General features: G+C 36.0%; 1 protein-coding gene across 1 annotated transcript in view; it reads left to right on the top strand.

Moving 5' to 3' along the window:
- Positions 1-23751, top strand: part of LOC112975546 (nesprin-1-like) — a gene marked incomplete at its 3' end in the record, with an annotated part of 94877 nt that extends 71126 nt beyond the window's left edge. Inside the window, exons 7-16 of the mRNA XM_026085788.1 lie at positions 401-579; positions 2614-2810; positions 2955-3064; positions 11913-12020; positions 12778-12915; positions 14156-14320; positions 17438-17550; positions 18096-18264; positions 21879-21975; positions 23549-23751. Coding sequence (XP_025941573.1) covers positions 401-579; positions 2614-2810; positions 2955-3064; positions 11913-12020; positions 12778-12915; positions 14156-14320; positions 17438-17550; positions 18096-18264; positions 21879-21975; positions 23549-23751 — 1479 coding nt within the window. The remainder of the gene's footprint in view (positions 1-400; positions 580-2613; positions 2811-2954; positions 3065-11912; positions 12021-12777; positions 12916-14155; positions 14321-17437; positions 17551-18095; positions 18265-21878; positions 21976-23548) is intronic.
- Between the last annotated feature and the right edge of the window lie 1202 nt (positions 23752-24953).

Raw genomic sequence — 24953 nt, 5'->3', positions numbered from 1 at the left:
TGGTTTGAAGTGTTATTTTGGTTCAGATTCTTTAAGTTGAAAGAGTCACCTCTGAAATCAGTAGATTGTTTTATAATTTGAATTCAAGGTAGATGTAAACCATCATCTCCTGTTTCAATTATAATTTGTCATGGTCAGTAACATGGCACACTTGCATGCTATTCAAGCTGTAAGGTGTCAGGAAAGTCAATGATTGCTAGGTGTTCTGTACATCCGAAATTAAGACCATCGTCTGGGCCCATAAATTAGAATTTTTGAGGGTACTTTTACATACAGTTTAAGAAAAAAGACTGCCCTGTCCAACTTTAGTTTCAGTCCTATTACTATATTTTAAAAGAAAGTAATGAGGATTAAGAGTATTATCTACAGTCAGTCCAGTAATTTATTTTTTTTAATGCAGATTGAAGAGCTGACAAGCAACCTTCCACAGCTACAGTCATTGTCTGGCAGTGCTTCTTCTGTGGAGAGTGTTGTCAGTTCAGAAACTGCGAGTCCTCCAAGCAAACGGAAGGTGGTAACCAAGGTCCAGGGAAGCGCCAGGAAGGCTTTGTTAAAATGGATACAGTACACAGCAGCAAAGTAAGTAACCCACAAATTAACTGAATTTGTATCTTAAATGTAAATTTCTTCAGATTGTGAACCATCTCAGTCAGGGACTGTCCTTTTGCTCTGTGTTTATATAGCGCCTCCCTGTGATGATATTTTTTTGATGGCTGGGGCTGCTAAGTGTTACCAGTGTACAACAAATGATAGTAAATAATAATTTGCATTAATTTTACAAGCAATTACATTTTAGAGTCTCTGAATAATGAATGGGATTATCTTTGACAGAATGAGGAACAGAAAAGGGGAATTAGATGTTGTCTGAATGACAATGTGTTAGTCCTGTTGCCAAAACACTTGATGTGACAATGTAAGTCCCACACTGAAATAGCACTTCTCAGTGACAGAGCTTGCAGGAACAGTAAATTCTGGTACTTGCTCTTGAAATACAGGTGATTAAAAATCATGACTATCTTACTGCAATTTTGTGATACAAGTAACATATTACTGAATTTTCATTCTTTTTAAAATGAATTATTTCAGAGGTTTAGTCTTGTGATCTTTTGCTATCTTCAGAATGCTTTCCTTTATTTGGTACAATTATCGCAAGTTTGTTCTGCTTACAAAAAGGAAAAAATCCATAAATTGGATCAAAGAAACAATAGTAATTTGATTACTTCCACAATAAGAAAATAAAAATCAAAGGCATAAAAGAATAAAATGGATTTATTTGTTCAAATTAAGTAACCACTATTGTTTGAAGATACCAATCAGGTTCAGTAATGTAGAGGGGGACTAGCCAGTTCTAGAATAGTGCCTCAGAAAAATTAAATATAACCATAAAGACATAGATTTTTCTCCAGTTCTTCAATAAATAGGTAGAATACAGTCATTTGTAGGGCAGTTCAGTCTAATTTGGCATTCTTCTTACAGCACTCTTGTTGGTAAGAGACAGGCTGCTAAAAACTGAAAGTGGGCAGCTGCAATTTTCAAACAGATGTAAACATACAAAATACGAACAAAGAGAGGTCCATAAATTAAATTGCCCACATTATGGGGAAGAAGGATGAAAAGTGTTGTAAGAAGTGTAGAGAAGTGATGGTACATTTTGCCTAGCCCTTGTTTATACTGGAATGTGTAAGGGCTGGCCAAGTGCCCATCAAAGTCAGTAAAGGTTTTTCAAAGATTAGAGTGTGTTTCGGGTGAAATCTACATTAAGAGTTACTGTTGCTGTGAACCTCCAAATGGTAAGACTACTTCAGTGTCTAAGTGTGTCCTCAGAGGAAGTTTACAGGCTCAGACTAAGTAATAAATAAATAAATAATGAAAAAGAAGAAAAATCATACCTTTCAAAAAAAAATATTTTTTTTGAAGTAATCAGATATGTGATTCAGTTCTGATTACTTTCACTTTGGTATATTGCTATTTCTTCATCATTTCTGTTTTTTTTTTTAGTAACAGTATAAACGTTCTGGGTATATGAAGTTATAGTATCACACATGCTTTAGATAGGAATTTTAAGAAATTTATTTAAGTTACGCTTTGGCCTGAACAGCAGTGATATTGGAGTTCATGCTTTCATTTTAAAAGAAAACAGATTACTGCAGTCAGTTTCTGGTTTTTCTTTTTTCCTTTTTTTTTTTTTCTTCTTCCTGTACAACACTGATGTACTTAACTGGACTGCAGCCATTATAATGGGGGGAGATATAAAGTATTCTGTAATGAGGGAATGAACAGTGAATTGAAATGTATATATCTGCATGCTCGGTATGTATTGTACAAGAACTGTGGTGCAGTTCATTTGTTCAAAATACCAGTGGCTTATCACCACTAGCAAGCTCACTGGAGGCAAATGTATGTACATGGCACAAAAATCTTGGATCTTTGTATGCAGAGGTGAATTAGTGCAGTGGATGGGTGGAACTGTAGTTGATCTGATTAGCACTGCAGGTACAACAGGTAGTTTAGGTCAAATGATGTATAGCCTCTGGGTGGAGCATCCCATCTCCTCTCTTATTTGACCTAGTCCTGATGTCCTTGTGAGTCACTTTTTTTCTTTAATATTTTTAGGCAAGTTGGAATTGAAATCAAAGATTTTGGACAAAGTTGGAGGAGTGGTATTGCATTTCATTCCGTTATTCATGCTATCCGTCCAGATTTAGTGGACATGGAGAAAGTGAAAGGAAGATCAAATAGGGAAAACCTGGAAGAAGCTTTCACCCTCGCGGAAGTAGAACTAGGAATCCCAAAGCTTCTTGATCCAGAAGGTACCTAAAGCACAGTTGAACAAAGTTTAGACTGTTTGCATAAGTTACTTTAAATTAGAGTGTTTGATTTGTTTGGACAGTTAGGTAACATTTTTATGCCATTCACCTCTAAATTAATTTCCTGTGTTTTCTGTACTTGTCTAGATGTGGATGTTGACAAGCCAGATGAAAAGTCTATCATGACCTATGTAGCCCAGTTTTTGAAGTACTATCCCGATCCTCATCATACAGTGGCTGATGTGCAGGAGAATGATGTAAGTTTCTCTAATCAGCTTATCATGAGGGAGGAGTTATAAATATTTTTTTATAGCTCTCTTATAGTTTATCATATTTCCTTCTGAAGATCATTTCAAATGAAAAGCAAGTAGAGCTAGAAAACTGGGGAAGATCAGCTGAGTATAAAGGAAGCAGTGTTGCAAATGTGTACTGGTGGATGGAGAAAATGGTCATCCTGCAGAGATCTTCTCATTTTCAGCAGCAGGAGCCAAAAGGAACAGAAACAGTTATGGCAAGTGGTAGCAAACCAGTGGATCCTGAAGTGCTCTAAGAGTTTTTTCAAGCACAACAGCAATGAGATTGCAATATGTGTTACCTGAAGCAATGAGTCACTTCTGTTTCTATCACACTGTGTTTCTGGATAAGAGCAAGGGTAGTCTAAGAGATTGCTTAGGCCTAACCTTTGGGCTTTTAGGCCTGGGAGGCAGTTATGGTCTTGACAGATTTCTTTCTGTTGCACAGTAATGTTTGATTATTCCCTCTATAGGGCTGCTTTCAGTTGTGGCTTTTTCTTATTTGTTTGCTTTATGCATGTTTTAGCCCATTGGCTTTGCATTAGAATGGTTGTACTCAGGGATGCCAAGGGATCGTGATTCACTTCCTAATCCTGATCATTCGCTTCCTTCATGGCAAATGGCAGGAAATACTGCTGAGGCAATCTGCTCAGCCTCAGCAAGGGTGAAAGAGGCAGCACTTTTTATCTGTGTTGCTTCAGATCCCCTACAGAGCTATGGAAGAGCTTTGAAAGGAGTGAATCTAGTTCTTTATGGCTGTGTGATTTACTAGGTGTGACTAAGGCAGCTTTAGCTTTGCTGTCCAGTTTCACTGCCTCAGCACTGCAATTACTCGTTTTCCTTGCTGCAGCATTGTGGTGAGAACATAAGTGTGCTGATGCCACAGCATCTGACTAAAAGATGGGGCTACCGCAGGAGAGGCAGTGAGGGCTGAAGCCTCCTGCTGCGGCTTGTGGCAGGCCGAGGCAGTCCTGCTGTCTCCCAGCCATGGCGCACAACATGGCTCCCGCTGCCAACAGGCTTGGCTGGGTCTGTTCCAGGGCCACCTTGTCACCTGCGCTGGATCTGGACTTTGAGGCACGGCTTCACCACCTTCTCGCGAGCTTTATGCAGAGGTGGCATGGGAGGATCTAGCGGTCAGCCTCTCCATTCACAAAAATGCTCTACCTGCCTCCGGCTGTGCCCCTGGAGACTATAGCATGAGCTGTAAGAGGAGGATACCAAGTTCCCTCTAGAATTACCAGTAGATTAGAAGATTAAAAGTAGGTTAGAGTTGAAATTAAATTAGCAGTAGAATAATACAAATTCTGCAATTTGACATGCTTAGCTCAGGATCACCTCCTCTCCTTAGATGCCTTGATGATATTCCAAAGGCAATCCAGGTGTATTTTGGTAGAACCTCTGGTTCCCTGCATGCCATACTGCATAAATCAATAACTCACATATGCACTGCATACCTCACTCCCTAATCTGTGTGCTGTAATTCCCAGTTCCCACACCTCTGGTCAAAAAGTGATAATCGCACTGATAGGGGAGAGGCTGGATGGAGCTAGGCCAGTGAGCAATGCATGACCCCAAGTAGTCACTGGCCGTAAAGCAGTCAGTATGCATTGGAATCAGTTCCCAAAGATTCTCTTAGAAAAGAACAGCACAATGCTTTCATGTATTTGGGACTGGATAGATGTAAGCTCTCCATGGGGGGTGGAGGGGGAGGAAGAAGCCAGGAATTAGGTTGATCCTGTTGGCTGCAGGATACCTAGATGAAATATGTTATCCAGATAATCCTCTGTGAAATAAGTGTCATTCATTAATATTACATTATTCATGATGCTTATGGAGAGATTCTAGTGCTGAAAATCCAGCAGCGCAAAGCATAAAAAAATATAAATATTGCATTTGATGTTTATGCAATAAATGATTTCTATTTAACGGGAAAATTGAAAAAAATATCACAATCCAGTGTTTTATAATCAAATAACTTGTAGGGTTTTTTCACAGGGTGCTTTTGCATCTTTCAGGGCAAACTTTGAATTTTTTATGGGTTGGTGAGAATTAAACAAAGTATGATTTAAATCACCAGATTAAGCAAGGCTACCGCAACAGCAGGTCCCAGTATTCACAATATGAACAGTAAAGGTTGTCTTGCAATGGAAAGCTTTTTTAAATGCAATCACAGTTTAAATCCTAAGAGTACAACAGAGGGGTTTTAAATGCCTTTTGAAAAATACAATAATAGATTCTGGTTTTAGGAGGAAGAATTATTTAGTACTTTGGGAAACATTCATAAGCTTATCACTTTGCAAATTTAAAGGAAATATTTTCTGATAGAAGTAATTACTTGAAATCATAGTTTGGCAACTGCTTTTCTTCACCACAAAATATAAGTGTTTTTACTCTTGTTGTTTTATTACCCATGGGTATTCTGATGTACACCTTGACTAAATAAATAGATTAAAAAAAAAAAATTAAGTGAGAGAGTACTTCTCCCTTTCTCAGTGCAGTGTTAGCAGTGAATCAGATATAAACTATTTCTGTGTGCTTATAATTCACTTAGAAGGTAATTGGAAATTCAGTTCTGTTTTAAGAGGTGTTGTCCACAGATTCTATTCTAGGTACACAAACACATGCAAGATCAGACCAGACATGTAAGATCCGTTTGTTTTAAAATGGCACTGTTTGTGGAAACCATATAAGTGAATTTGAGATCACTGTAGCTAGCACTGCAAGGTAGATCAGCCTCTATTTCTCTTTTTCTGCTTTTCTGACCTGAAGTGTCCATGTCCATCATAAAACTTTCCTTAGTAATTTTTTGTTATTTAGTTTAGTTATTTGGGCAGAATTATTCTGACTCTAAGAATCTAAAAGCGAGAGAGAGACATTTCCAGGTGGATGTGTCTCTTAAGATGGCATCCTAAATAAATTGTCTACTGCAGATTCATGTTACGTAGCATTTTGGCAGAGTTAAAGCTGAGATGAATCCTTCTCTTAGTTTAAATGTTCTTGCCAAACCTGGTTTACCTATTTCTGACTGGTATAATCCTGCTGTTCTTAGCTTTTTCCTCTTCCACCTGAAGTCTAGTATAAGGAAAAATATATCACAGAATAGTAGAATCCAGGTTACCTGAGAAAAGCTTTGTTTGTCTCTTATTCCCTAAACTCCTGGGGTATTCTTAATTTCTTGTTTTCCAAAATTAAGCGCTTTCAGGATATAGTTCATCTGATCTGTATTAAATGCCTTCTTTAGAATGAGGTGAATTGGGTGATGTGATTGTTTTTTTTCTTTTGCCATAAATGAGCATAAAGAGTGACTATCTCAGTTGCAGATGCCTATATTTAGTCAGAAGAAACCCGCCTGATAGTGGAATGTGTATAGACAGTTTTTGAGGAGGAGGAAGGAAGGATTCCCTGCTCTGTCCCTCTTTCTCATCTCCTCCAGCCATCAGTGGCCGATGTGGTTCTTAGAGGTGTGTTGTCCGTGCAAATTTTTGTTGTTCTTCCCTCCTGATTCAATGTCCAACCTGTAAGGAATTTGCACTGGAAAAAGTGGAATAGTGATTGAAGCTTGCCCCTTATTTGGCATTGGAGGGACAGGCTATTTGCACATGCATTTCCAGAGTTAAGAGGGATCTAATATCTCATGCATGGATCATGTGTGTTGCTTACACAAGTTCACAGATGTGCACATCTCAAAGAACTACGGTTACTGTAAGATAAGTAACTGTTTTTTCCAGATAAAATAAATAATGTAGTGACTAGCAGTCTAGAAATCAGATCTAGTTTGAAAATTCCTTCACTAGATATGTTAAAGATATGAACTTGTTAATATTTTAAACCCATTATATGCATTTTGACACAGGTGGCTCTTCTGTTATTCTCTCTGGACTTTCTGCCTGCTTTGTTTTATTTTGTTTGCTTCTTTCTTTTTTCTTCTTCTTCTGTTCCTATTTGTTTCATGTTGCTAGGAACTACTTCAAGCAATCCCAACTTTTGTCATTTCTTTTATGAAATTTAAGGTAAGGGTAAAATGCTGCAGAATAATAGCTCACAATAGACCTTTCATGCTTGTCATCCATTTTATCTTGTCTTCAGGTTTCAGATGTTTTTATACACATTGACTTGCCAGCCTTATGTTAATCTTTCCAAAAGATCAAGTAGATGAACAGCACGAGTCTGTCTACCATTTTACACCAGCCTAATGCTTAATTTTGTAAATAATTCTGTAGAAATATTATAGAAAAACAAATCAACTTAACTAAAACACTAAGATTCATTATAGTTTTCTTAAATGTAGATATAAATATGAGAAAATAGTATTAGATTATAGATATGTTTCTACTCATCTAATCTTAGATGGGTATTTTTGTATGTCTTTAGACTTGTAGAGTAGATATTAGATTATATACATCATAGTATAAGTGATGTATGTGGATTTTCTGTTTGAAGGAAAGAGCATTCATGTGTAATTACATGATATGCTCTGCCATTTTTATTCACATAAATTATAATGAAATTTTAAAGATAAACTTTTTTAACCATCTTGGACGTTTAGATACTTACAATTTTCAAGTATGAACTGAGAGAATTTCAGAAGTTTAACAGAGGTTTTTTATTTGAAATTAACATTCAGAGATGAAACTAGAGGACTGCAGATGTGAATATATTAGGAAGAGATAACAGTTGTCACTGCACTCAGCTAACTGTGTTTATAGTTTGATAAGATCCGATTAATTACCATTATTTCACACTACTTTTTTTTTTATTATTAAGTAAAAGGTTATTTTCAGCCAAGTGTGATCCCTGGTTCATCTCATATTATGCGTATCTAATGATATATGTTGAAGTGGGGATTAATACGCATAACTGAGTTATTGCCATAGTTTCCACTCCATTCAAGCAAAAGTTTGGGCAGTTTAGATGGGACCCTATTGTAACTTATTAGCCTTGCACAGCACCCAACTCTTCTTGAGTTAGTGAAGAAGTGGTAAAATCTCTGCCAATTACTTTGTCTTGGTGGCAATTCAAATATGGAGGAAGCACACTGCTTGAGAATATATGTCATGTAAAGTCTTTCTTTTCTTCTGCTCTCATGAGGAGCAAGTAATTCAAAGATAATATTGTCACATTCAACATCTTTATACCACCAAAGAGTTCCCCAGTGTAAGAGGAATTTCCTGACCAGGAACTGTAAAAATGACTTCCTGAGCCCTTCCAGTAATTTAGTGTCTGCTTTTAAGGAGAGAAGTTAATAGCTCATTCTGCAAAGATTATGCTTACACAGTACGTCTGTGATACTGTTGTCAGTGAATGTGTTTCAGTGCTGACAGTAACATATACACATAAGCCAGAGGTTCTAAGAGGGATTGCCTCATTAATTGAATTCATATTTAAACATTTTTAAAAGGGCCCTGATTTTCTGGGTGCATAGACAATACAGATAATAATTTTGGGGGATTTAGATGCTTATGTTTAAAAATTCTATCCTGCCTCTGCTTGAAAATTTGAACAGGTTTATAATTACATATTTGAGCCCCCAACTAGGTACTCCTTTTCCAGTCCATAATTAAATTACTTATGAAACACACATGTATATTTTTTAGCTCTGCAAACACCAAAGTATTCTTTACTATGTAATTTTCAAATTAACTTTGGCAGATCAATTAAAAAAATAATGTTTTGACTTTGGGTCGCAGCTGGAAACTTTCTATGTTAATTTAAATTGTACCCCCTTCTTATTATATTGGAACCTATAAATGCTTTTCTCTAATTACATTCTTTCGTGTTCTTTGGCTTTTGAGTGCTCCAGTTTCATTGTTCATCTCTATAAATCAGTGAATATTCATAGACTGATATCAGGATAAGGTAATAATCTAAAATGCTATTTGGAGGCAGCATATAGGGAGTAAGTGATAATGGCTTAGAGAAATTAAAAGAAATGTGATCACAGATCAAAGATCCTTGTACTGAGAAAAGCACTATCTATTCTCCCAGATAGCTTTCCATTGATGGCTTATGTTCCGATCTGTGTGCTACCTGAGATTTGCAGGCTTTAGAAAATAATTTACCTATTTGGGAGAATATCCTTTTGATATTTTTTTGTTAAGGATGCAGATCACTAAGCACTAGTCAATGTCTTTTTTTAAGAATGATAGCTCATCAAACTTGAGGGATGATGGTGGCAGGTCCCTTGGTGTCTGAGAAAGTGAATAATTTATTTCTATTATCAGAACTGAGACTTAAATGATTTTGTATCAACCATGGACCACAGAAGCAACTTTTTATGTGACAAGTGATGCACTGAAATGGAAAGCTGTGAAATCATAAAAATCAATAAATAGATAAAATACTTTTTTTTTTTTTTTTTTTTAGGATTGTACAATGTCTTTAACACCATTCATTTAGGCTGTTGCTGAAACATCTACATGTTTTCCCAAACAAGATATTGCACACAACATTTGTCTGATTAAATAATAACAAAAAAAATCACAGAATTACTGCCACCTCTTAACTTTATCTTTCCACTTAATGTCAGAGAAATGACACTGTGCTGTTCTTGTGTTCTTTATCTTCAGGTAACATAGAAGTATTCTTAATCCTGATGATACTGTATTTCAGAAGGAATTGTTCTTGTTCAGTCCAAGTGTGGCCATTATTACGGTTTTAAGCTACGTTAAGAGAAAATCTTGCAAAATACCTACTTCACTCAAATTTCTGTATGAACTCTTGTGGCCACAGAGGCTTTGTAAAGACTTATCTTAAAGATATGATTTTCAGCAACAATAAAACAAGCCACAGAGGAATAAAATTTAGTGTTCGACAGAACTGAAGTTATAGTGTGAATTAAAAGTAATATACAAAACATTGTGAAGCAATCATTCCCTCCTTGACTTTAGGAATATCTTACTTAAGATTTCAATTGCTAAGATTGCTATAAGACTATCAGTCCTTTAAGATGCATAGTTTAGTATTACCTTTATGGATCTGACTGCTAAATATTAATAGTGATCTCAATAGGCTTATTAAACTTAACATTCCTAATGAATGGAAGGCACTTAATACAGAAGTTCTTTTCTTGATAGCTTAGTAAGTTAACAACAACTTTATACATTTTCCTTCTCAAAAGGAAGTAATCCTTGGTGGTCGTTCTGCACATACAGCTATAACTATCAAACCAGAATAGCATTACTTTTATTTTCCTTCTATATATCTAAATGATTGGACAAGTTGGAAGCACTGGGAGTTTTGGCCTCTTGAGAAGCCATGTGCATTAATGAAATCCAAGCATTATGGATAGCTGGAACAGGGATGTGTCATATATGCCTTCTCCTTTTTCTTGGGCACCTGCCTTTGGTGAAAAGAAAAGAACTATAGGGAACTTTAGGCTGTTCCAGTGCAGCGGCTGTTCCAGTGCAGCTGCTAAACCTGGTGGTTTACCAGATAAAATACCTGTGGATATTTCCACAATCTCTTGTTCAAATTCTGTCCAACCAGCTGCCACTGTTTTGAGTAGAGGGTCTGTAAGAGAGTAAGTAGAAATACATCGAGTTCTTTTCCTATTGGCAGGCCCTCAGCTGGACTGAAGGGACTGCAACCAGCAGTTCCAAGCTGTTGAAATGATTAGGGAAAGTTATATCTTACACATTAGAAGCAGCTTTCAAAGAAAAGAACCATAATTGACTTCCTTCCTAGATTAGGATCTTGTTAAAAGAAAAGAACTTTGTTTCTTAAAAGTACAATCAGTGACTAGCCATTTTTATATAACGCATGGTCCAGTTTTCCTGGTCTCATGTAATGTTTGAAACTTAATCACTTATTTTAAGTGATTAACTCAGATGGTATGGTATTGCATTTGTTGACTGTGATAGATCTGACAGTCACTGATTTTACAGAAATACAGCCTTGCTGGTTTCAAAGAGTAGCTTCTGATTAACAGGCAGCACATATGGTTCGTTGGTTAGAAATCTGAGACAAACGCTTGTATCCTACAAGACTGCTAACCTTCTCATATAACATGCTCATAGACCTGAGATTTCCTGTTGGTATTTCTCTATTTTTCACTGCCTGATCACTGAATCCTGAAGAGAACTTTGCAGCCTTGCAAAGAACTAGTGCCATGATAGACTAAAGTGTTAAAGCAAAACTTGAAAACAAATATGCTGTTCTTCAAAACCATAAAATGGCATAGAAGCAAAAGAAACTATGAATACATTAGTTTTCTTCCTTTCTTTTTTTTTTTTTCTCCTTGCTGAAACTTTCTCTGTCAAAACGTTTTGCCCATTTCTGAACTTAGAGCTTGATGTCAAGGGTTCCCCTCAAGTCATTTAGAATATAAATGCATAAGTGTGGATCATGCTGTTATTACACTTTTTAGTTTCAGCAGTAATAGTCCAATTAATAAAACAGTGGTAAAAGATGATGAAATCTCTTCCTGTCTCAATTCGATTACCTTTTACTGGAAATTCACTCTGAATATATGTGGAAGACAAAAATTATCTGTTGAGATATATTTAAATGACTTTGTGTTAAGTTAACTTCAGAAGAGAACTGCAAGTAATAGCTCTGACACTGTAATGACCCAAATAGTCTTTGTGTTTTCACACATGTCTAGGTGTTAAGTTTTCCTCTCATACCCAAAAAATGCTTTTTAGTTAGACTGCATGAAGAAAAGTAATGAGAGAATTTGGCCCAGATGTTTCCATTGACTTTAACTACAACTAATGAACTTGACTTGCTGGAGAAATGTTGATTTCTTGACTATATCTGACACCTCTATTAATAGGCTGCAATGTTTTTTTGCATTTGTGCTAAAACACAGAAGGAAGATAGACTGGTGCTGAGAGACCTAAAAGTGTGGGCAGAGCAGTTTGAAAGAGACATAGCCCGCGCACAAGTGGCAGAGACAAGCTTACAGGAGAAATATCAGGTAAACAAGTGGGAAAACTTTGTATGATAAGAGATTATTTCCATGGTTATGTGTAATATGTGCCCTGTAATTTTATGCAGCCTGCACATATATAATTTGACATGCTGTAGTTTAAAGAAATAAGGATACAAATTAGATTGCCCTTCATTTGTGGAGGAATTATAATGTCAGCTCAAGCTTTGCTACTTAGAACTGTGCACAGATGGTTTGCCTAACACAGATCTTTTTCTAGCAGCGTGAAGAAGGGCTGTCCTAGTTAGAAGTGAGCATGTGTCTGTACAACCTTTCCAGATCCTGCATGATATAGCTCAGATGGTGAGGTATGACTGAAGGCTGGATGAGGTGACAGGTGGAGAGGACAGGGCTTAGAGGTTCATTTTTAACACCTCTCTCAAAGGTGAATGTCTAAACCTGTAATAGAAATTTCAGCCTAAATTTTCTTCTGAAGCTTGGCTGCTCTAAAAGCATCCTCTGTCCATCCCAAGCAGCATTTAGCCTGTTTGCTACTTTTTCTGACTGAAGGGGAATTTGGAAGTCCCACCTATATTTTCCTGGAGTCCTACTTAGGTTCTCTAGGGGGTATTAAAATATTTAATAAAATGCAATTCAAGGAAGGTTTTAAACATACGAATTTACTGCTATTCTTCTTTGGGAAGTATTAGGCTTTTTATCAGGATAAATTTCTAATATAGGTGGCAGTATGCCATAAATGTTGTACAATTTCCTTCTTTGACTTTGTGCTTTTCTCTTTGTGCAGTCATTTAAACATTTCAGAATACAGTATGAAGTAAAAAGGAAACAGATTGAACTTGTAACTCGGTCATTACGGAAAGATGGTAAATTATCACTTGATCAAGCTATAGTGAAGCAAGCTTGGGACAGAGTTTCATCCAGGGTAAGTTGAAAATTAGCATGCTATATGTTTTATATTAAATGAAGAGCAACAGTTTTAAAGTCATTTAGGCACCTGTTTGTTATTGATTTTATTAGGCATTAGGAACCTAAATATGGACCAAGTCTCTGGCAGTGTTGAATTATATTCTGTTTGTTTTGAGAACATTTACCATACTGTCCCTTTTAGTAGTTGCTCAAGCAAAGACAGAATATGAACTTTAAGACATGGACCATACTTAGAGATTTCCCTTTATCTGAATGTGTGTTAACAGTGTTTAGCCAAATTCAAAACATTATTGATTTAAAAAAATAAAGTACCATTCCCCCTCAAACTGCAATGTTTTAATGTAAATTACTAAAGCTGCCTGCAAAATTCTAGTATAATATTTTGTAATTAACAAAAAATGGTTCTGTGTAAGAAATACTAAAAGCTTTAGCAAAAAATAAAGATTTAATACTATTTTTGGTCTGAACTTGCAATAATAAAAAATGAATTTTAGTATTCAGAAAGGTAATTTTGTAATAATTGAGTGAAAAATCCCAAGTGAATAATATTGGTCATCCCAAATAAAAAGTAATTAAGTCATTATTACTCAGTGTATCATCATAGATTTCCCTATATATTTAACAGAGGAACTATTTAAAAGTATTTTGGAGTTTTGACATGTTTATTTTCATTATTTTTCACTCCCATAACTCGGATTGCTGATAAGACAAGGTGCTTTACTGCTATACTCTTGACTTCAGTCATTTGAGACTCATCTGCATTTTACACACAAAGAGTGTGTGTGTGTGTGTGTGTGTGTATATATGTGTGTGTGTGTATACATATATATGTATATATATAAAAGAAAGGTTTATGCAAGAGTATGAAATAAATGACATTGAACAGAAGGCAGTCTCATATGTCTTACTGTGACTGTTAATTGACAAAATACCAGATCTTCAGCTTGTCAGTTGTTCCAATTTATATGCAGTCAGTACTGTAACTCAGTTATCCTTCTGGAAGGAAAATAGATGTATAAGGGAATTCTTACAGAGATTTTGTTGCCTGTGAGAATGCTATAACTCCAGAAGTAATGTCAAGTGATATAGCCAGGTTTATGTCTCAAACATATTTTGTTATGCTTTTCTTCTTCTTTTTTTTTTCTTGCTGCATACAGTGTCTCTCCCCCCCAATATACTTGTTTGTACAATTAAGCAAGGACAGAAGTTCAATCCTCTTTACTTTTATTTTGTAGCTACTTGAATGGCAGGTACACCTTGATAAATCTCTTCCTGCACCTTTGGGTACCATAGGTGCTTGGCTTTCTAGAGCAGAGGCTGCTCTGAGGGAAGAAATAACTATTCAGCAAGCTCATGAGGAGACAGCAAATATAATACATCGGAAGCTTGAACAACATAAGGTAGATCTAGATACATTCATTCTATGCATTATGTTTCATTGTTTCCAAGGTTGTAAATCAATCATGCTATACAAACAAAGATTATTATTTGTGATTCGAAGGCTAGTTGCCTTCCACTAGTCTCATTTTGGGTAAGGTTGCCTCATCTTGACAGTAGCTAAAGATTATGTGTCTTCCTTTCAGTGGTAGCTTTAACTGTCATGTCTGTGTATCTTACAAGCGATGTTCAGAATTGCATTTGATTTTCTCTGCTTCTTCTCTCTGAAAGTTATCAGATAGTAATATGTTAATTGCTCCCTTATTCTAGGACTTCTGTTGGATAAAGTTCCATAGGGAGCTAGTAAGCTGGGTGCATAGTTTAACCAATAAGAGCTTGTTGAGTGAATAGGGAAGGGGCAGGGGCAGGAGTATGAGAGGAAAAGAGAGAGAGAGAAGATACTTAAGTGCGCTGATATTCAATAGAATTGATATTGTAGCCAAGACTGGGGGAAGATAGCATGAAGTGAATTTTCATAGTATTGCAATGACAAATAGCATGAGAAGTCCATTCTGCTGTGGTAAACAGGAAACTTTCCCAGGTGAATTTTAATACCTTTGCTGTTGTTCTTTGTGGAATCCAAGTTCTCATTCAAAACCAAACTATGAGGTTTGTATGTGCATTTACATAATATATTATGAGAAAGGTATAGACAGAAATTGTTGGAGAAATGATAGAAGAAACTGAGACAGAAAATAAAAAGGATAAAGGAAAAAAATGTGTTGTAGAGAAAGGTTGCAGTTGTGGCAGTAAGACTATTGTTTTATATCGTTTCTCTATCAATATTATTTTAAAACTTGATTGTAGTTTTCTTGTTGCTTGTGGTTTGGATATGTGCTTTTTATTTTTAAAAAGTCATGCCATATAATGAAAAGCTGAAAAGTTTCATCGTCATCTTGGAATAGTCAGAATGGACAACCAATGTTTTGCTGGAAGATGAGTTGAGTCTCTCTCCCAGCTATTCTTTACATGCTGGAGTTAAGTGCTAGCTAATAAAATTTAACCAAAACAATATTAAGAAACTGAGAGGAAGTTATTGTTGTCTTTCAAGGTCAGACTCTCATAATGCTAAGTTTGATTAGTTTTCTTGAAACATCAAGTGTTTCAGGATTCGTGGGACTTGGTACTTGATTACAAAAAGCGAGCCAAATGCTTTTTTGCTCTTATAATGTAAACACCATAGACCTTCTTTTAATACGTTCATAAGAAACAGAAAACAATGTTTACTGAACTGTAATTTCTTTGCATCTGAAATGCTGTGGTGAATGGGGGATTTCTGCTCCAACAGATAAACTTCTATTTAGGTTAGTCTGTGCCAGGTGAATTTTCCCGTGGGAATGGGATGGGACAGCTGCAGCAGAAGTAGTTGTAATTATATCAGCTCCTGGAATTTTTTTTGTCACTCACATTTGCACTGATGAACCCTAATGTGCTATTGGATAGTACCAGCAGTGCATTAGAGTACTTTTTCAATCAGTGTTTGGCAGGAAGTTGTTGTTTTTTGTTTGTTGTGTCGAGATAGCTTCATCACTTTCTTTATATCTTTGTCTCATCTGACAATGGATATATTAGTGAAATTTATAGCTTATGGCCATTTTGCAACTAATGCAGAATGTATCAGCTTACTTAGACAAACCTTCAAGGAATTAAGTAAGCAGTTAAGTTCATTTTAGTTAACATTGCCACCCAGATCAAAAAATTAAGGAAAATATCTTTGCTTGTTCAGACTCCTTTTGCAGAGCAGGATTCCACTTAGGGAGTACGTTATATAAAAGTTTTCATGAGCTTCCTGTTGATGTTGGATCTTTAAAACTGCTGCATTTTATTTTGACTTACTTACGCATGTTAGGGACATCCTTCTTTGTCTGGCAAGGTCGCAAATGCAGCTACCGAGATACTCGTTTCAAGTCTATCCTTTACATGAGAGTATGTTAGTCTCAGGATATCCTCAGTGAAGTTTTCCCATGGTAAAATGAGTGCATCACTTGCAACTGAGAAAGTCTGATTCATTTCCCTTCGCAACGAGATCTCTGCTGAAGCAGAAAACTGAGAAAAGATAGGTGGGTTGATGGGGATATTGGGATGATTTGGTGAGCTGAGCCATTAGAATTACCGTGGATTTCTGTTGTGCAAGCACTGGATGCTACCTGTGAGGAAATCCTCCTTCAGCACCCAGAAGCAGACAGACGTCTGTGCTCAATAGGCTAGTTTGCATTTTGTTGACCCAGGTGAGGGGGGATTCTTGTGATCCCCTGTGTCAAGCGCCTTCTGTGCGCTTTATGCTGGGGCTGTCTCTATACAGCCAAATTTCCACTGCTGTGTTTCCTCAGTCTCTGGGGACTTGGCCTGTTATTGGTATAGATATTTGTTCAGAGACTATTGCCAGTCATTCATTTTAATAAGTAATCTCCAGGAAACCGTTTGAAGCAGTGTTGCTTAGTTACAGTCGAAATGTGCTCTGCTGTAAGGTTTTTGCTCGTACAATTCTTATCACAGGAACACAGGTTGGGTACCACATTCTGCGTTCATTCGTGTAATGTATAGAAAGCAATCTTGAAACGCTTTGATGTTGAGAGTAAGAAGTTCACTAAATACTGAATGTGTACTTACATAAGGAGCTCTGGATCTCCTGCCTTTATGTAAAGGAGCAGATTAGTTGCTGAATATTTGAATCAATACTTAATAAAGGTTAGTATCTGTTATAAAGACATAAACAGTAAATTTAGCAAGATTATGCAGTTGTGATATTAGAGTATTTGCAGACTGTGTTTCAGGGATTATTTAAATATAGTTAAGAGTTCATGTTTTGTTAAACCTCTGCAGTGTATGCATTCTCTGTTTTAAATTAGACACTGCTTTTGCAGAGCATCTCATAAGGGGGTTCCCTATGTAAATGTTCAAGCTGCTGTAAATGCTTTTATAATAAGCATAACCTTGCATGCAAATGTGACAGCATGATCAAATAGTTAACTACATTGAGTCATCAGTGCAGCCTTAAAATTGTGCTTATTAGTTAGGTAGCCTATTGTGAGCCTTCTCTCTCTCTCAATCTCTCTTTCTCTCCCTTTAAATCAAATCAGGATCTGCTGAAAAACGTAGATGGTCACAAAAAGACATTCCATGAGATACACCGGACCAGGTCTGTTAACGGAGTGCCTGTTCCATCTGACCAATTAGAGGATATGGCAGAGAGGTAAGGCTTTCGATCTGAAATGAAAATCCCCTGTGAATGAAAGGGAACCTGTTTGCTTTAGAATCTGCTTGTGTAGAAATCACTGTCTAATGTTTCTCAGTAGCAAGCATGAAAAAAATTTGGAAGGACCCCCTCCCCCCCCAATATACATAAAAAATATGTTGAAAAGTGTGATGCATTAAAGATTGAGAGTCAGCATAAGCTGTGGGTTTTGGAAAGGAATACTTTTTTACATTGATCCTGTTATTACTTGCCCCTGGACGAATGTTATGTAACAACACTTCAGATGCATGCGAAAAAAAAAAGAAAAATCACTTTGCAAAACTTAGTAACAGATGTAAGCTGATGATTTCTGTGAATAAACAACAATAATTCATTTGCTATTAATGAGCAGGCATCAGAATTTTCATCATGCAAAATTAAATGTTTGTAGACTCTGAAATAGATCAAAGATTAGAAAAATGTCTCACCTGTAACTAGAGCTTCCAGTCTCTTCTGCAAAATGAGTATTGCTGTGATTTACTATAGTATGATTCATTTTCTAGGTTTAATTTTGTTGCCTCTTCGTCTGATCTCCATCTGTTGAAAATGGAGTTTCTGGAACTGAAGTACCGTCTACTGTCACTCTTAGTCCTTGCTGAATCAAAGTTAAAATCATGGATTATCAAATATGGAAGACGAGAGTCAGTAGAACTACTTCTTCAAAATTATATTGTAAGTTGGGTTTGTCATCTTTTTATTACTATTTTTTCAAATATTCACATTTAAAATGATTGGGAATGAATAAATAAAAAGCAGAAACAGAAATGATATTTGCCAGTTAACAACTTTATGACTGAATTCTTAAGGCATATCTTTTCAGAGGTGAATGTGCCTTCTCCGTGGAAGAACCCTAGTCAGAAGGCTAAATGTGAAAATGATTCTCTTTGCACTATCTCTTCTAAAACAGAAATAATGTCCCAGTTGCTAACTGTCTGACCACCAACTTACTGAGCCTACCTGGAGGTTCTGAATCCAAGATTTTGACTCACTGTACATAGAAATTCCAAAGAACTTCATTTCCTCTTTTACAACTGTGTAGGTGCCCTTTATAGTGCTAATACACAATACAATATGTAGAGAGAGGAGGTTTTGGGGATGCAGTCCCCCACAGTACAAATTAAAAAAAAAAAAAAAAAAGTCTTCCAACTGAGAGAAAAAGTTATGCTGCATCTGTGTATTTATTGAATATAATATATTGTTACAGGAGTCATTTTATTCTTTTAAGGAATATTTTTCCCCCTCCTGCTCAGCATTAGAATATTAAATCCAATATTTTATTTCTGTTTTGGAAAGAGATTGTTCCAGCTCTGCGTCATCCATATATCACTTTAAGAAACAAAGCCTATTGACAAATACTCATTGATACTTTCCCTTTTAGTCTTATCCCGTTGTATCTTGTTAAATCTATTCTTGCAGTGCCAACTGGCTGGCAGAATGGTACCACTGCTGCAGTTCTTTATTGGGGCATGAGTGGAGGGATGCTTTCAAAAGCAGGGCTGAGCTAAGTGTTTTTTCCCCTTCCCTCTAATCCATATGAGAAAGAAGTGCACAGGAGAATTCAATTTGGAAAGAATTCATGCCCCATTTAGAGCCAGGGCACTGGGTAGAGAGAACTACTGATGGCCCCATAGCCTGGTACTTCTTATTGCTTTGGAAACAAACTCAATAAGGTCCCCCAGCAAAGTGAGAATTGAAGACCTATTTATGCTTTTCCCTTTCTATGTTTTAACAGTTAGAGACCCATAAAAATTCAGGTGTACTGGACAAGCTCTACAAAATTCCGATGATCGTTTAAAACAACACTGTTTGCTAGAGTGGTGTGCAATAACTAGGAGTTATAGTCCATTTGTATGCTCCATAACACTGTCTCTAAGAGTGCTAAAAGGTGACAAGGGAAGTAATTGAGGGAGTGGATAGCTTGAATTTTGCCTTATTATTTTATATCACATTCTTATTTTATCCTTTAAAATGAACATTAAGTGGTGAATCTGTATGTTATTTTATGACTTCCTCAGTTATTCCTTTGCTTCAGACTGTTAATGCTGAGTTGGTCATTGGGGGAAAAAATACTTCTAGCATCATTTATGAAACTGAATCACATCAAAATGAGGAAATTGTCCAAGGACAAGAAGACAGGTAGAGCTCAGTTACACTCCTGCTGGCATTCACTTTTGGCTCCTTCCAGGGTTGAAGTGATGGAAAGAGTCTTTATTTTCTTTGGCTTAACTAGCAGCAAGTTTCTGGGAGCAAGAGCTGAGTGTTACTCTTCCAGCCAAATACAGCTCTTAAGTAGGAAAGCTGTAGTCAGTACCCTAAGTGACTATGGTAGGAGATAAAAAGTGAGTTTGTTTTGCTTCTCTGCCAAAGCAGACTGAGTGATGTTGGTATTCTAGGACCCGGTGTACAGTCTGGCTCTGGTTAGAACATATACCTTGAATATATTTGTATATTCTAGCTTATAAATAAAAGTGGTGCCTTGCTATTTTATCCAGTCTTCTTTTCACTAGCGTGTCATATATCATAAGTAAAGGTCATCACAGATTGTACACCATCAGCCTGAGGAGTATACGGTACCAGAGCCTCGGCTGTAATGGAAATATTAGGCCACCGGGGTACAGTCATCCATGGATTCTAATCCATAGCTGCTGCTTAGCATTGCAGTGTTAACACTTTTTTTTTTCTTAATGCTATATACATTCATGAACAACAATGTATTTTCTTTAAGGCCTCTTGTCAWTTAGGAGAGATTATTACTTGGTAAAGTGATTATAGTCTATTTAGTTTTAGAAAATATTTCTAAGTGCTCTCGAAATCAGCATTGTATAAGTAGTTTGATACAGTCTCTTAGTTTCTCTTATGAAGTGTTTTTGGTTCAGAGTAAAATGCCTGTGTTGGGGGGGGGTTAGCAAAAGTGAAAAGTCAGGAGTTTATTGCGTAATTCATGGTAATGCATGCAATTCTGTATACTTTATAGAATACATTTTTTAATAATAATGCAGAGAAAAGTTCTGATTGTCCTTGACTTCTAATTTCTGTGGTTATAAATACATTTTTAAATTTTGCAGTAGGTATCTGTGTTGATTTGATGTCACAACTGTAAAAGGCTTTTAAATGGGAGATTTTTATATACTAGCTGGTGGATTCATTTTTAAAGCTTTTTTCATGTGGGTTGATGAATACACAAATTTTAATTCTTCTCTGCCAAGCACATTGAATTTTGACCTCATTTGAAACTCCATTATACCAAAATGGTGCTAGTATATGTAGAAGTTTGTCCACTGATATTCCAAAGCTTGTGTAGACATACCTGGGATGTACTCATCTTAAATTTGTATGACTGTAACTGGGGAAGCATGAGCAGTAGCATAGGTTGCAAAACCATTCCAAAGCTCCATGTAAGTACATTAAGCAAGACAATTTGAAAGCTGAGTAAAAAAACAACAACATTTTTTCTCCCTTTATAGGAGTGATAATGCAAGAGATCATATAATAATATGCTTGCATAATATAGAGATGTAATAATACAGACATTTAATGTAATTAATGTTTCTGACAGAACATTAAAAAAAATGAAGTAGTCAATGCCACTTAGTAGCTGAAGAAGCATAATTTTGTGACTGAAATATTTCCATATAAGTTATTCATCACTCTGTAACACATTACATAGTTAAAATATCACTCCCAAAGGAAAAACACTGTCACACTTTGAAAAAACAGCATCTCTTTGTGCAGTGTTTCCTTAATGTTATTTTTACCATTTGCGAAAGAGGTAAAGGAAAACTGAAGGATAATCAAATATATTTCATCTCCTAAACTGAAATCTGCCTTTCTGCAAAGGAGCAATTTTTAAAGCTTAAGTGGATTTGAATTTTGTGGTGACCTTCTACAAAGAGGGAAATTTCTTTTTATTAAAATGATTCCAGTTTGCTTTCAGTAGAGAAATAGTTTCCATTAAATAACTTCTAAATTAGTTGTTTGGTTTATGCACATTCAAATTATCATATGCTATGAGTACTAGCAAGACTAAGCAACTAGCAGACTGCCTCAGAGGAAGTTAAATATTCTTTCCATATGCAAAGCAAATAAACTGAATTTGTGAGGGGAGACTGTGCTCTACCATTAATTTGGAAAGGTGAAATTTGGATATTGTTCTATAAATGAATGGAGCAATAGTGAAGTTTAAGAATACCATAACTTTCCTGATGCAAATTAATTTCAGTGAAAATACTGTTATTCTTAATATGTATCTTTATGTTCTCTTCTGTAATATTTTTTCTTCTTTTCAGTCTGTTATTGAAAATAGTAAATTCTTTGAGCAGTATGAAGTTACATATCAAATCTTGAAGAAAGCAGCTGAAATGTATGCCAAAGCAAATGGCTCAGGTAAATACCTGTGTTTCTATTGTCATGGGGACACCATTTTAATCTCTTTAGACATAAACATCCTCTAAAAAGATCTCTTACTATCTGTTTCGTCCCTGCAGTACAGCTGGAAAGCAGCTGTGGCCCACCAGAGGGACTGCACCTCTGATAGTAATTTTATATTATCTCTAGCATGAGGTTAGCTGGTGTGGAACAGCCTGCCTTCCTGCTGTTAAGCTTTCTTACTCTCCAGAAGAGGGTGGTCATGTTCCAACTTCCTACTGGGAAAAGTCCATGGTCCATGCTAACTTCTGAATCGTGCCCAGGATTTGTTTCAGAGAGTGTGGTAGATCTGGACCAAAAGTGGGTAGAGACCAAGTTAGGAGTTGGCAAGGTGATGTTCTGGTGCCTGGGAGCACTCCCTGTCACTGCTTGCTTTACTAGAAAGAGACAGCCAGAGATTCAGTCCCAGTATTGTTGTAGTGGCAAAAATACCCCTGATTTATTACAGATTCTTCATTAACTTTGAAAACCTAAAAGGAACCCAAATGATACTTGAATTATGGATGTACTTGTGAAAAATGTCTAACCAATTCAACAGCTGCCTCCTGTAATTTCTAAACAGCACTGCTGGGTTCAGTGAGATTGCGTCAGGGCAATATTTGACCTAGTTTGTTACAAACATAAGATCATTTTAATCTCCACTGAGATAATAATAGAGTAATATCTGTGGAAGGTTGCTGTGGCTGATAAACTGGTTAGCAGATGTAGAGAGAAAATACATATCTTTTTTTTGTTGATGGTGACACTCAACTTGAATTTTACAAAAGTAAACATTTTTGACTAGCTATTCTTACAAAATGTAAAGTTAATAGATTTAACCCATGGTATTTAAAAAATCCAATGTCAAATAATTTTCTAAAGAGCAGATGTTCACTCATGTGAATTCAGAAACAGCAGTGCAAATTAAGGACACCCTGGCTAGAAACTAATTTTTTTAAAGGTCAGTATTTTGAGTGTTTTACTAAGGAAGTCTCAAGATTTGTCTGTTCTGGATTTTGTTTTGTTTTATTTTGTTTTTTTCCCCCTCTCTCTGCTTTTCTTCTGGAATGGAGACACACTTGTACCTTTATTGCATTGAGGAAAATATTAAAAAGTAAATGTCAAAAAATAGCAGCAGTTTGGTTTCAAAATCAGTGTAAGGGTGATCGGAATTTCAGTACTATTGAACACAGACATAATATGTGTTTGTATATTATACATTTGTAATATTCTCTGCTTTTAAGGAAACTTTCTCTCTTGCTTTCTTCTGCTGCAAGTGAACACCACACTGAATATGCAGTGTGACTATGTTAATGTTGCACTCATTTTATGTACTTATCCTTAGTGTTTAGAATACAGATTTCATTTCTCAGCCATAATTTTGCACTAAAATTGGGCTGTGACCTGAGCATATGTGTATAAACACCTACAGAAACAGATGTTTTAGTAAATTATAATTCCCTAATGGGAATGGATAAGCATAGCATAAAATGAAGCTTTACAAAAATAATAATAATGAACGTAAACAATCAATGTGGTTTTTGTATCTCAGTGGAAGAAGTTGAGAATGTGATGAAATTCATGAGTGAAACAACAGCACAATGGAGGAACCTCTCGGTAGAGGTGAAAAGTGTAAGAAGCATGTTGGAAGAGGTAATTGCTAATTGGGACAGATACAGCAGCACCGTTGCAGGTCTGCAGGCCTGGCTGGAGGATGCTGAAAAAATGCTGAATCAGCCTGAACAGTCTAAAAAGGTATGGAATAATAGCATCTATATCTGTTTTTTTGTAAATTATGAAATATGGGATGTGTTTTGGGTTTTGCTTTGTTTTACAAAATGTCATAGAAGAGAGTGAGGGCTTAGGGTGAGATTTCTGAGTATTTATCTTTCAGCTGGATATCCTTAAATCCTTATCTCAATACTCAGAATATTTTTCAGTTTCTGGCACACAGTTTGCCACCTTCTTAGGTGTTTCAGTGTTTGCATATATAGCGTGAACAAATATTTTTATATATACTAGCAAAGAAGGAAAGTGTCATCTGTGAGGACATGGCTAGAGGCATCTTTGACGTGAACTTAGGACAGCATTGCTCATGGGTAGCATTGTTACATGCTCCACTAAAAACAAAGGCAAATGACTGTGCAGTTTGGAGTTATGTGTGAAGACATTTAAACAAAATTATTTTTTTCCATTGATTTTTTTCACCATACAGATGACAGCTTTCAGTGTTAATTGTCATCACAAGACAACATTGTCCATATGTGTTGAGTTATGTTTGATGGGCAAGTAATTAACCCATTTCCTCTGGTGTTTTAGAAATGTTTCAGAGAATTGTTTTGAAGACCTGCTATCTTAAAGATTGTTTTGCTATTGTATTATGTTCTAATATTAGAGTACTGAAGCAGTAAGACGTGTGTTTGTGTAACTTCAATAAAGACCCAGATTAACCTGAGTAATGATGCAACGTAATAGCTGTTACTTTGGGACTGGGTAACAGTAGAAGGTTTTCGCTTCTGGTTTTCATAGGTCACAAGATGTCAAATTGATATCAGTTCAGGAAAGACCATTTCATGTTACATGACAGAGCAGTATAATTTTTTTGGGGGGGAGTGGAATTTGGTAATTTGAATTGATGTAGGAGAATACACTTTTTAAATAAAAATAAATCTATAAAAAGGATTCAATAGTTTGCCATACTATAAATAGCAAAAGTTATTATTAGTGAGCAAGAAGGATCGCTCATCTGATAAGATTGGTAATGAAATATTCTTATATCCTAGTGTATGAATTAAATAAAAAACCTATATACCTCTCTGATCAATTTTGTAACTTTACCTTCAAACAGATTTTCAAAGCAGATATCTGAACATGTCCCTACAGTATATATTTTCTTCTGATGTCTAGCCTAAATCCGAAAGTGCGTCTGACTACTTACAATCTTTCTGCTCTCTAAA

This window comes from Apteryx rowi, unplaced genomic scaffold, assembly GCF_003343035.1.
Source record: "Apteryx rowi isolate R43461 unplaced genomic scaffold, aptRow1 scaffold_674, whole genome shotgun sequence".
In the NCBI taxonomy this organism is placed as follows: Eukaryota; Metazoa; Chordata; class Aves; order Apterygiformes; family Apterygidae; genus Apteryx; species Apteryx rowi.
The sequence above is the reverse complement of the archived record's forward strand: the minus strand, read 5'-3'. Positions and strand labels throughout refer to the sequence as shown.